General features: G+C 34.7%; 1 protein-coding gene across 1 annotated transcript in view; it reads right to left on the bottom strand.

The window, feature by feature from the left end:
* Map9 (microtubule associated protein 9) overlaps positions 1–9,818 on the bottom strand; it is a 32,317-nt gene extending 22,499 nt beyond the window's left edge. The window contains exons 1-5 of the mRNA XM_026384734.2: positions 9,736–9,818; positions 8,758–8,907; positions 7,801–7,885; positions 6,330–6,650; positions 1,624–1,847 (exon numbers count right to left, since the gene is read on the bottom strand). Of these exons, the coding sequence (XP_026240519.2) occupies positions 1,624–1,847; positions 6,330–6,650; positions 7,801–7,885; positions 8,758–8,832 (705 nt within the window). The 5' untranslated portion in view covers positions 8,833–8,907; positions 9,736–9,818. The remainder of the gene's footprint in view (positions 1–1,623; positions 1,848–6,329; positions 6,651–7,800; positions 7,886–8,757; positions 8,908–9,735) is intronic.
* Positions 9,819–14,330: the final 4,512 nt, after the last annotated feature.

Here is a 14,330-nt window from a genome sequence, read left to right on the forward strand (position 1 = left end):
CACAGAAAAAGCACAACACAAAACATGATGCAGACTACAATGATACATTAGTGACAAAAATGTGGGAAAACAGCTTTAAATGGGGTAAGAATAGTAAACTTCATTGCTATTATGTGGCGGGATTATAGTTGGATATTTTCTGCTAATTTTTTTCTCACAGTATAATGTAACTTTAATAATTTTAGCAATCTTTTTCTTAATCAAAAAGAGGCATAAAAATGTTTTAAAATATCACTTAAAGTTAGGTATGTTCCTGTTTAAATGGTGTGTCCCCAAAATACAGGTTATCCAGAAATCCTTAAGAGGAAATAAGGTACTTGCATGTAGTTAGGATGAGCCATTGAATTAGATCCCCAATGTCTGATGGTATCTTTTTTAGGAAAAGAATAGGGAGAAACAGAGGCACAAAGGAAACAGGGAGGTCATGTGGTGATGCAGGCAGTGATCAGAGTGATATAGCTGTAAATTAGGAAATGCCAAGGATTTCTGGAAAATTTTAGGATTTCCTAAAGCCATTTGAAGGGACAGGGTCTTGCTGATTTGGGTCTTGATTTAGGACTTTTGGCTTTCAGAACTAAGGGAGTAAATTTATGTTGTTTTATATCTTTCAGTTTGTGGCCATTTGTTATATGGTCTATAAGAAATGAATACAATTTTCAATTGATCAGATAATTAAATACAAAATACTTATTTGGGTTTCTTCTCTTGGTTTTTTAAAACAAATTAAGAAACAGCACAGAAATGCTGAGTAAAATTTGAATCAGTATCCTGATTTGATTCCTCTTGCACCACCCCCAGAGAGTGCATCCTTACACACTTAGATGGCAGGTAGGTGATAAGAAAAAGAGGTAAGATTGATCAGGTAATGTCTAGTTCTTTTTCCCTGATCTGTCCACACACATATTATGGAGGATGAATGTTTTTCCCATACTTTCTCCTTCAAAATGTAAGAAAGAAGTTCACTTATTATAGTGAAATATAAAAGGAAGGGACAAATGTTCTCCCTTAATAATGCTGCATAGCAGACTTCCTCCTGGAAACCCAAAGAGTCATATCTAAACTTCACTTCGGCATATCCCAAAGAATATAAAGCAGTGTCATGAACATTCAGTACTTTGTTGTATGAATAAAACCAAATGCATAAAATGACACTAATATTGTCCTTAGCCATAAATTGTATAATTCAATATATATATGTATGTATGTGTATATATATATATATATATATATATATCAGCATTATTATTAGAGATATACAGTATTATATACACTATTATGTAGACTCATTAGATCAAAATTATTTTAACACATTACTTTCTCTGAAATGGGTAGAATCTTAAAAAAAACAAATTATGGCTTAATTGGAAGCATCTCCCTCTTTCTTAGTGGTATTTAAAATAACGGTATGTCTTATAATTGATGGAGTTTTGGACTCAGTGAAATATAGTCTATTAAAAAAAAAGCTTAAAATTATTTTCTTATCAATTGTAGAAGCAAACATGTAAGACCCATACATACACATAAATGCATGCACACAATTCATTCTCTTTCTATTTTTCTAGTAATCAGAGGCAAATGCCTGAATTTAAGAACATAATTCAACAGCTCAGCAGTAGTGCCAACCTCAAGATCAAAGTTTTCAGAGAATGTTTTTTCCTCAGCTTCTAATTGTCTGCCATCCAGACTTGGAAGGGAAGGTGCAGAATTGAAGTCTTCACTGAGAGCAGTTTCTTTATCTTCTCCTAGTCTTTCTTTCTCCTCCACGTGCCTGCTCTTTCTTAACAAGCTCCTTGGCAGAGGTAAAGGCTTAAAATGGTCATCTGTTTCAAGGCTGCTGCTATTTTCTGCTAAAAAATAAAATGTTTTAAGATGATTGGGAGGAAAAAAAAAACAAAACACTTTGGCTTTGACCATTGCCCCAGAGACACCAAACTTCCCTCCAGTGCCATGTCCTAGAAAGTCCAGATGAAGACCACACCCTTATCCATAAGCTCAAATAAGACCCAGATAAGGAATAATTCATGGCCCCCAATTTTTAACAATGTTGCCATCAGATACTTTAAAGTATACTGAAAGTAATCAGTATACTTTAGTTTTATAAGAAGTTAACTCTTCAACTTTATGAACTCTCATAATATTCAAAACATTTGAAAAAACATAAAATCTTGCCTCAATAAAATGAGGAGGTTCGTGCATCAAATCTTAAAGTACCTGAAGCCAAGCTATGTACACACTATTGATCCTCATAACATAACAATGACAATGGCCCTGTCCAAGGACTTAACAGGTTGGGAAGGGAGATCATTTATAGCAAAGGTTTTTTGTTTGTTTGTTTTAACTGGGCATTGAACCTAAGGGCACTCTACCACTGAATAAATCTCCAGTTCTTTATTTTTTATTTTGATTTTAAGACAGGGTCTTACTAAGTTAGTGAGCCTGACCTTGAACTTGGGATCCTTCTGCCTTTGCCTCCTGAGTAGCTGGGATTGTTGGTCTTCTTAGACAAACACAAGGACAAGACAAAGGTAAGTGCTGTTACAAGCATGAAAATGATGACACTGGCACACAAGGGATAGAAGTCTTACCCTCTCACTGGAGGAATGAATGAAAAAACACGACTCGTGAGTTACCATTCTTTGAGTCCATTAAAATTGTATAGTTAGGGCTGGGATTTAGCTTGGTGATAGAGCACACAACTGAGCATGCAGGAGGCCACAGGTTCTATCCCCAGCACCACAAAGACAAACAAATGAAAAAAATAAATGAATGAAATTTCACAGTTGCTTTTCCCAAGTTGCAGTTTAAAATAAGAACCAGTATTCTGGTATGCTTCTAGCCCTCAAAGCACTGATTTTTCTTCATTTATATACTTTTTGCCTAAATTTTACCTATTACACATACGTCTTCACTATTCTACCAATGTATTCTTCTAAAACTTTACAACTAGGCTAATTAACACATACCTCTTTTTTACCTACCAAAGGGCTTATGAATGTTGTTAGAGGATTCCACAATCTTGTCAAACTGGTACCACTATAAATGCTTCCTTGCCAATTTTAGCTATATCTAAAACTCTGGTCAAATGTTCAACCCCAAGTCAAAGAATCTTCCTAGATTCCTCCCTCCATTTTGCCTGCAACCATAGAATCACTACAGCCAATGATTCTACTTGATAAATATCTCTCTCCTTTATTTTATGCTCTTCATCCCTGAGTTAGTTTCTCATCTCCTCTTTCTAGACAGTGCCTCAGGGATATCTATAAAATGTAAGTCAGACCCCATCACTCCCTTCACAAAATTCTACAAGGGCTCCCCATCATCTAATCCTATAGAATAAAAAATCAATGACTTTTGAATAAAATGAAAGGCTTTCCTGGTGTGTCCCTGAGTGCCTTGCTGCCCTGTCTGCTGGCATACCCATTTTCTAATTTCTGTTCCTGGGATAGTGAACTAACACACAGGCTACACAACTTTCTTGTCACCAAATCTCTTCCTAAGCTGATTCATCTGCCTAAAACATCCACTTCTGGTTTCTCCTCCTAAAGATGCTTGTTATCTTTTGAACCTCAGATTAAGTAGAATATTGGACAATGCCTAAAAGAAGGTACTAAGTCAACGTTTTATTTTATTGTGGTAAGAATAGTTATGAGATCTACCCTCTTTAACATTTTTAAGCATGTAATACAGTACTAGCTATAGCTATAGGCACAATGTTGAACACAGATCTCTAGAACTTACTCATCTGGTATAACTGAAACTGTTGAATAGCAATTCCCCATTCCCTGCTCCTCCAAGACCCTGGCAACCACCAATCTACTCTGTTTCTATAAGTTTGACTAGTTTAAATACCTCTTATTTGAGTCGTGGCTCTGACACTTATTATATATCCTTATATAAATTATTTGACCTCTATCTACATTGAAGTTTTCCCACTGTTCAAATCAGTTAAAATTTTCGTGGCTCTGACACTTATTATATATCCTTATATAAATTATTTGACCTCTATCTACATTGAAGTTTTCCCACTGTTCAAATCAGTTAAAATTTTCTAAGTGCTTATAGGTCCTTGGCAAGAAAATATATAGTATGTAACACAGTGCCATACATATCACAAGTGCTCAGTGACATTAACAATGGTGGTAAACATTTCTTAGCCTTTTTTTTTTTTTTCTTTTGGTTTGTGAATCACTCCTGTGTTCTTCGGAGCAGTTTCTCCCTGAATCCATCTGTGTAATATTGGTGGATTAACAAATATCTCCACCATAGTCAGTGAAAAGTAGGGATCCATGATGTGCCCTACCACCACCATTACTAACTTATTTTGTTGTTGTTGTTGTTCTATGCCTCCTACTAAATTGTAGTCTTAGATGATTGGTACTAAGCCTTTTCAATGTTGCATTCTTATTTACCATCACAATGCTTTTAGTATGATGAGACATAATATATTCAATGTATATGCATGAATAAGTAAAATAATTTGCTTATAGACAGATGCTAAATAATAATAGAATGCTTAATTTATTCCAATACTGTTGTAAGCACTTCAAGTCTAAGAAGTTATAGAAGAATAAGGCTAAGCTCATAAAGCACAGTCCTTCTTTCATGAATGAATCATTCATATATTCATTTAGGTCCTTAAAGAATTCTATACAGCACTTTTCTTAACACTAATATATCTTATACTAAAATTCCTCTTCCAGAAGTACTAAAAATTTCTAAGATAGAAAAAAGTCTATACATTTCCAAATGCTTTTTAACATTTATAATCAAATATCTAAGTTCTCTACTTAAGCTACTATTTTTGTGTTACATATACTGAACATAATATTGCAGATGCCTAAGTAGAGCATTTGTAGTCATGCTGCCACCTTGAGGCTAAAATACATGTCTTTGTTCATCTTAACTCACTGCAGCTTTTTAACATGAGATAGGTAAATTTTTATTTTGCTAGTTATCTACCATTCATTTCTAATTTTTTTCTTCCACGTGTTTGAGAACATTTTTTTTGATGCTAAATGCTCATATTTTTTAAATAACCAAGGTCAAGTATGTTCCCTTTCTCCATTGTCAGTTTCACTCAGTACCCTGGGAAAGTATGTCAGTAAGTTAATGGTTTCATTATGCTTTGTGTTTACACTTTTGTAGTGCATTACAGTTTATGAGACTCATTCATTAGATTCTCAAAACAATTTTGTAGGACAGGAAGAGCAGGTTTTCTCCTCCTCCCTATGAGGACAGTAAGACTTAACCTATTTGATGAAGTCAGATACAACTAATTTATGATGGCTTGTTTTTCAGTGTCTTAGACATTATTCAAGGGTTTTTTGTTTTGGCATCTTTCCTTCTTTTCAAAGTTAGTGGGATTCTGTGTGCTGGGCAAAAGGAAGTAGTTCCCTAATGCATGCCTGAAATAAAGTTTGTCTGATATTATCAGTAATATCTAACATGAAAAGTATGAAATGTTCACCAGCACTGTATTTATTGATGAGATTTTTACTAAGGCTAGCATCAACTAAAATTTTCTTTATAAAATGAAAGGAACAAGACTGAAAGATATCAAACTCTTAACCTTGCATCCACAAATTTTTGTGCATCTTCCAAAGGACTTCAAGGGGCGGGTTCCAGCTTTGTTCCACCTTTGATCCACTGTGCTTGGAGTTCAGTAGAATACTTGGGAGAACTCTTGTATTCCCAGATCACACCAAGAATTTCCTTTCAGAAAACTGAATTTTAGTAAATTTTCCAATGCTATCGAAAGATCAAATGGAGATTCTGTTTTCTTAAGGAGTGTCTGGAAACTTTGATAAACAAATAGCAGTGACACTTAAAATATATCAATGCCAAAAAACTGTTCTGGCAAAATATTGGTTTAGAAATGATTGTATTGTGGTGATGGAGATTGAAACAAGGGCTATGTACATGTTATGTTAGGTAAGTACTCTATCACTGAGTTATAACGACTCAGCTCTGGAAATGACAGTTTTAGTATTGAGAGTATAGAGTGAATAAGGAAGCATTCCATTGTGTTTCCATCCCTAAGAACAAAATTTAAGCTTATGGGAATATGTGTTTTGGGAGCTGCAGCTACATATAACTATAGGTGCTTTGGCTTTTTATTAGGCACCAGAAGAGATTGAAGACAGAATATACAACTGGATATCAGAATTATGACTTTTCTCTGTGGTTCAACTGTCTTATTTCTACAAAACTGTAAATTAAATATGACTTATTTTTTCTTACTATATACTACCTACCATATAAAGATTTTTTGAAATTATTGTCTTAAAATAAATTTTCAAGAAATACAATTGTAGTATCTAACAACCTACCTGAAGATGTGCTTTTGAGCGAAAAAATTCTGGGTTTAGGTTTTAGTTTAATTCTTTCTTTTTCAACATCTTGATCTTTATCCTGAGATTCTGATGAGGAATTTACCACCATGTCTTCATAACCATCAAGTGCCACATCTTCGTTGTTTTTGACAGAAAATCCTGGCCCATCTTTGGTTATGTCACTGTTTGATTTCTTGGTTTTCAAAAAAGATAGTTTTGGAGAATTATTTTCTTCATCATCTGATATATGAAAATCATTCATTTTTTTCTTAATGGAATTTTCATCTACGGAGGTATCAGAAAAATCACCCAATGAAACTGAAAACAGACAAGAAAAAACGTTTTCAATAGTATATTTTAAATCTCTTAAGGTCATATTAATCTTTTTTAAAAGAAAGATTACCTTAAAGTCTAGAAAGGGTTTGAAGTAAATTTATAAACATGTTTAAGTGCAAATTTATTTTACAGCTCTTAAAAACAGCTTATCTAGTCTGTTCTGAATTTGAATTTATGTAATAAAATTTTCAATTTCATAAAAAGTATTTATTGAATGCCCACAGGGTGCCAAGTACTGCACTTACTCTGGGAAATGCCATCCAAAGATTCCAAAAAATAACAATCAGTCTTGGGACATTCAGATTCCATTTTGGAGAGTAAAATCTTCATTTGTGAATCATTTCATCATATAAAATCAAGAATATTTGTAAGCAAAAGAGTTTAACTAGATTGTTTTCCACATAAATGTTGTAAATGCAACTGCATCCATACCAAAAATATTAGATTTTACTAAAACAAAGATAATAAAGAATGCTAACTTAAAAATATAGCAGTGATTTACTATTTTTACAGAGAACATTGATTATTGATTGAATATATATCAAAGAGTAGAACACTGAATTTCAAGTTCAGAATTCTGTATGGGTACAGAGTTAATATTTGAATGAAGCCTAAAGTATTAATATTTTTACCTAATTAAAATACAGCAAATTATATCAAAATGGTATTGATATATACAATGTGAATAGTCTGTCGTTTTTAAAAGGACACCTTATTATAGTCCAAAGACCTGATATATAACTAGCATTTATAAAAGTGCTTCTGAGGTACACTAAAATTTAGCTTTCTGTACCCCAGTTACCAACTAGCTGTTGTGCCTCCTAGTATTAACTTTAAGGAAGAACTTGTCCTCTTCCATGTAGTTTACCCCCAGTCATCATTTTATTGGTGTCAGTTAATTTACATAATCAAAATATATATTCACAAACAATCAAGAACAATCAAAAAACTTCTTGAAAATTAAGACTGGCTCTCTAACCCATTAAAAGTTGGAAATCTAAAACTAATGAAGTCAAAGGCATTATTTTAACACAAGTCTTTTTTGTTTGTTTGTTTTTGGAGGAGGGGAGTAGGTTAAATGTAATGAAGCAACATACAGAATAATATTTTACTTTTCCATGCTCTCACATACCAATCTCATCGCTCTCAAAGTCATCTGAGTATTCAGAACTCCTCTGTCTGGCCGAGCGAGCTGTAATCGCTCTTATTAGCTCATCCTGAAATGAGATAATTAAAATCAATTCCCATTCAAATAGGATGGAATATAATATCTACAATTAATTTGTAAACAAATAATAATTCTTTCAAACAAGTTGCATTTATTTAGCGTACATTAACTCTAAGCCTACATTGTACCATGCACCCAATTGAGTGAGGAGACTCAATGCAAATCACCATCACCAAGGGCACACCCTCTTGGTGCCTGCTGTTAAACTGGAGGAGACGACAGTATCAAACAAATTAATTGCAGATTATAATTTGAGCTAAATAGTAATAGGTAAGAGGGGACTCGATTTATATAGGATTTGTTACAAACTGCCATTTTGGAAGAATGTGGTACTTTTTTTTGTTTTGTTTTGGGGGTTTATTGAGTTTTTCTTGTTTATTTATTTATTTATTTATTTGGTACTGGGGATTGAACCTAGGACCTCCTGTACGCTAAGCACACACTCTACCACTGACCTATATCCCCAGCCCCAAACTGGTACTTTATGTAAGCATACTGCAGAAACATATATAACCCATAGTGAAAATTTAAAGGTTAAGTTCAAAACTGTAATGACCCAGGAGAAAAAACTTCGTACTGTGCTACAATAGGAAAAAAAAAGTTTTTTTTTATGTGAAAATAACAATTTAAAGTTGCATTTTAACTTTTAACTTAGTAAGAACCTACAATTAAGGTTATTTTGATGGCCTTAAAGTCACAAAGGAGGATTTGTAATACTGGTGCTCAAACATGATAAATGATCTGCAAAACTTCAAAAAGAACAGAAGACTTACTCCTGCTTTATAAAGGACCACTTCCTATAACCACGAAGTTCCACATTCATAATACAAAATCAATACAAAATGCCTTGAAATATTTTACCTGAAAAGTAGTTCTTTTGGTAACTTTTGGACTCTTGGTGTATGCCAAAGTTGTGCTGAAAACTTCGTCGGACATACTTTATCTTTTCTTGTTACCTTTATCAAATAGCTAATAAATAATTGGAGCAATTCACTCAACCTCTGATGGTGACTGAAAGAGATGAAAACCAAATCAGACTTTTGCATGCTTAAAAATTTCTATTACTACATTTAACATAAAAAATAAACTAAACAAGAAGAAAAAATAGCCAAATCAAATTTAAAAAGTATCATATGAATATTGACTACATCTTCACCTACAAATGTGGAGTTCTTGTAAAGAAATAAATTCTCACCACAAATCTCTTTCTAAAAAATAAAAAAGAAAAGACAAATGTCAGTGGAAGTTATCTTAAATAGTCTTGCATTTTTAAGGATGAGCAAATAAATGACTGCAATTGGTTAATAAAAATAAAAGTTGACAATTAATACATAACATCCTATTTTTCCCCTTTTCCATTCAAAAAAGCAAAGCATTTCTCAACGAGTCATGCTTTATTAAGTCCACCAAGATGATTGTATACTTTATAAAAGCACTAGCCCTATACACAAATTGCTTGCATTATAGCTCTATGCAAAAAAAAAAAAAAAAAATCTTAATGCTTAACCACAAATAGCCAGCGATATTTTTTCAAGCCACTTTTGTCCCTCACGAAAGTGTTAACAAGGCTGGGAAAAACAAAACGAGGTTTCCGCGATGCTTGTATTAACATCGCTGTTGCTCAAGCTCCAAGCTGAAGGCCTAGACCAGGGCCGCAGGATCACCCGCATCAGCGCACGTCCCAGTACCACACTAACTCCCGGCTGGGCCAGGTGCCCTCCAGGTCCCCACCCGCTGCTCACGCGCCAGGGCCCCCAGCTTGAGCCCGGCTTGTGCACACCCAGAGGCTGTCACCGCCGCCATCCGTCGCGACCCCGAAGTCCCGCGTTCTGTACCCACCCCCGCCAGTCGCACGGCGGGCTCCCAGAGACCTGGAGGACCAAGCCACTCGCCTGGAGCAGGAGGTTCTAGCCTCAGTCTGGGCCTGGCAGCGCTCGGAAACCCGGACTAAGCAAGGAGGCGGGGCCAAAGACGTAGGCGGGAGGCAGTTGCTAGGCAACGGCGTCCCCGGGAGGAAGTGACTTCTACAACGCCGGGTCTCTTGGGTACCCAGCACCGCCCTTCCGCCTAACGCGTCACCGGGGGCAACCGGCTAGACTAAGGAAGTGACATCACCTGTCTAGGTCTTGGGGGAGAGGTTCTGCGCGCTGCTGTGTTGCCTAGGAGACAGGATTCGCCCGGCTCCAGGGAGCCTTCCTTGCTCTTGCCGCTGAGCGAGGGTCTAAATCTGCCGCTGTGCCTGAGGCAACGTACACACAGAGTTTTGCCGGAATTAGGACATGAAGTTCTGTGAATCCGTGTTGGAGTAGAATGTGACCGGATGTGACAGACTAGCAGAGTAGTGACGTTTGCACACCGCAGTCACCTGCACATTTTAGTATTGACCTTTCCCTACGCAAGTGGATGTTGTGCAAATAAGCGACTGTATACTTCAGTTTCTCCTTAAAAAAGAAAAAAAAAAGAAGAAAAGGAAAAGAGATAATAATAATAGCCATCTTAAAGGATTGCTGTATTGGAGAGAATAATACAGATGGAATACTTGGAAGAGTGCTTGGAATTGCATTCAGTCGATATTAGATATGATCTTTATGCACCTAAGCCACAAAAGGCCTGGACAGAAGTCAACCCTTGTGCACACACCTGAGAGCCCATTTCAGTTCCTGCTTTAATGTAAAGCTTCCCTTTTGTATACTTAGTGTATAATCTGGTTAAAATCTAATCAGTTGACAAAGTGATCTTATAAGCTGGAGGAGAGGGTGTCACTAAGGGGAAAGTCAACATTATCTAATTAGCATTGGTTATACTTTAAACTAAAGACAATAAAATAAAACCCCAAAACACATATTTAAAATTTCTAAAATAGCATAAATTTCATGCTATTTTTAATTTATTTTTATTTATGCTATATTTTTATTTTTTAAAGAGTTCACTTTTGTTTAAATTGCCTAATGAATTCATCAACTAGTAGTTAAACTTGGCATTTTTCCTTATCTCTGCAAAACATTAACATTTTACTTATTCAAAATTGATTTATAAATAAATCACATTCACATATAGACTTTAAAATCATTGAAAAATGCACATAAAAAGAAGTAAAAACTTTAGTAAAAAATAATGCTTTTAACAATATTTGTGATCTACCTTTGAAGAAATGTGCAGTTTATGTCGGTCCACTTATTACTGTTTGGGAAACTCAGTTTGATCAACATTTGCTTAGGTTTGATGTTTTTAAATATTTCTGAGTAAATATCTGCATAAAAGAAGGATTTTTCATTTTCACTAGTTACTGCTAATTTTCTGACCCATGTAAATTATTAACCGACAAATATGATTCCCTTATGGTACCTATGCCCACACTGAGAGGACAGCATCCACACTTTCCTTAAAAGTGATATACTAATTTGCTTGTATTGAAATAATTATAATTATGTACAAGTATATGCTTTTTCATTTCTTTCTTATTCATTTCACCAATACAGTTTTCACTTAGACATGGTTTAAGGAATAAAACTCAAAAAATATTAATAAAAAGAGTCCTTGGGAAAACATTCTATTTTTCTATGGAACAAACTGGATTTTTATTTTCAACTCAGTAATTAATAGAAGATAATAATTAATAGTTGATGTAAAGTTATGCTATAGAAAGCTACAGTAAAGAAAAACAGTTAATCTGAAATGGCTAATTACTCCACAGGATTCAAATCACAATATCTTTCCACTATTCTCTTATTTTAATGCTGCATAACCTTAAGTGCTATGTGAATATTTTCAATCATATTCAGTATAAGTTAATGGTAACATTATATAATATTTGAATCAATAGTATCATTTTATATAAAGCATAGTTGGGAATATATATAATAATATACTAATATATATTATATGTAGTTGAATATAATTGTTGAATGAATGAATTAATGAATAAATGAATAGCACTTTAAATTTAAAATACTTTTACAGCATTACAAAAGAAGTTCCTAGATGCTCAGTTAAAAATAATTAAAGTACTACAAAACAAAAAACTCTACAATATTTTATGTAACGTTTTTCTCTAGATTTTATGTATATATATTTTATACATCCTTTGAGTTGAATACCTTTTCCTTTCGTTGCCTTGTCTCCACCCACCTAGTCATTCATTCATTTAGTATACCCGCATGAATAACATATTGAGGGTCATATTTTGAGTCCAAAGGTAAAACAGACTAAGTCCCTACCTAGGACAATGGTTATGATCCTGTGGCCGGCAGTGCACCTTAGAGGTTAAAAACAAAAAAAAATAGAGACAAAGGATCTTAAACTTATAGCCAGCATTAGCTGAATAATTAAAGCACCTAACTAGAATTTCAAGAAGTATACTACAAACAACAAGTCTCCACAAATGTCCATGATAAAGACTGTGCATTAGATTAAGCACTGAACCCCTATGTCAGAAAAGAGAATGAGAGTAAGAGCCCATATACAAGTACACAGATTATTGCTGACATGTGGGAAGAGAACTTCTATAAGAAAGGACTGATAGAAAATATCCAAACCCACATGATCAACTACATTGGTTAAGAGTATTGTTTCTTACAAGTGAGGAAAAACAGCATGATTACTCTCAAAGAAATATGAAAATTGTCAGAACCAAAATGGAGTCCCTTGTGTCAATCCTAATCTAAACACAAACAAACAAAAAAAGTAAATAAAACTTGGAAGTTTACCTGGATTCTGGAAGTGTTCTTATGCATGATCTTCTGATATTAACTCCAGGAAAGACAGTCAGAACCACATCATTGTAGAGGCCACCACAATCTTATGTAAAAAGAATTTCTACAAGCACACCTGCCCCAAAACTGTGAGTTCAACCTCAGAATAAAACCACTCCTGTTATTACTCATTGTGACCAAAGATTATTGTTTCCAAATATCTGATGAAATCTTCTTCATTTTTTTGTCTTTAAAAATTTCCTTTTTCTTTAACTTCCTTGAATATATGCATCATTTACTATGGCATGCTTATTCCCATTGCAATACTCTTCTATTCTTCCAATGTTCTGCTATTACCAAGTAAACTTCATTACTTTTGGGAGAATCCCTCTATGTTTTATTTTGGTTGACACCTCAGTCATAATGGTGTTATGATTTATATATTAGGTGCCCCCAAAATCTCATGTGTGAGACAATTCAAGAAGGTTTGGAGGATAAATGATTGGGTTATGAGAACCTTAGCCTAATCTCTGTTAATCTCTTGATGGGATTAACTGAGAGGTAACTGTAGGCAGGTAAGGTATGGCCGGAGGAGTTGGGTCCCTAGGGGTATGCCTTTGGGGGAATTTTTTTTTATATCTGGAGATATTTTTTTTTTTAATATCCGGAGAGTGGGGATCTCCCTTTCTCTCTCTCTCTCTCTCTCTCTCTCTCTCTCTCTCTCTCTCTCTCTCTCTCTCTCCTTGCTGATCAACAATGTGAGCTGCTTCTGGCAACTGGCTGTCAATGGACTGAAACATCTGAAACTGTGAGCCCTTAAATAAAAATTTTTCCTCCTCTTCAGTTGTTCTGGTCATGTCTTTTAGTCGCAGCATGTAAAAGCTGACTAAAACAAATGGTGTGCATTTTTCGGTTGTTGTGTAGAGATAGTTGAATAATTATGCACCAAGAGAAACATAATTAGTCATTTTAAATCAGAACTTTTATCTTAAGCAAATCATTTTTGTTGTGAAGGTAATGTCTTCAGTTAGTCTTTTCTACAGATAGTATTTTAATTGGATACATGATTTGGATGGACACCATTTATATTACCTGTATAATGGTAGTGGTACTGAGCCTAGAATAATACTTAGTGCTTTTACTCATAGTGTTTAATTTCTTCTTTATAAAATCTTGTGAAAATCGTGCTTTTATATCCGCATTTTGTAGGTGATAAAATGAAACTTTAGAAAAAGTATTTTAGCTATTAAGTGAAAAAGATCTGGACCTTGACTAGAGCCAGGGCTCTTAATTAACCACTGCAGTAATCTGCCTATTCATCAAAAAGTCCATGTTCTGATTCCCTGAAGCTGCATGTTACTTTTATGTGTCTAAAAGCGTTGTGAACATGTGATTAAATTAAGGATCTCAAAATGAGAATATCATCCGGGATTACCTGGGCAAGTCCTGTATAATCAGGAGGGTCCTTAAAAGGCAGGACAGGAGAATGTGATTCAGAGCAGGGAGGTGCTTACTATAAAGGAGGCAGAGGTCAGGTGATGCAGGGCCATGACCAAGGAATACAGCCAGCCTCATAGAAGATGGAAAAGTCTAGGAAACAGATTCTCCTCTAAAGCCTCCAGAAGTGAGCGTTCAGGTCTCTTAACCTACAAGAGAATAAATGCCCATTGTCATTCACCACCTAGTTGGTGGTAATTTGCTGTGGCAGCAACAGGAAATATAAACATTATACTTCATTTTTTT

Source organism: Urocitellus parryii, chromosome 10 (assembly GCF_045843805.1).
Source record: "Urocitellus parryii isolate mUroPar1 chromosome 10, mUroPar1.hap1, whole genome shotgun sequence".
In the NCBI taxonomy this organism is placed as follows: Eukaryota; Metazoa; Chordata; class Mammalia; order Rodentia; family Sciuridae; genus Urocitellus; species Urocitellus parryii.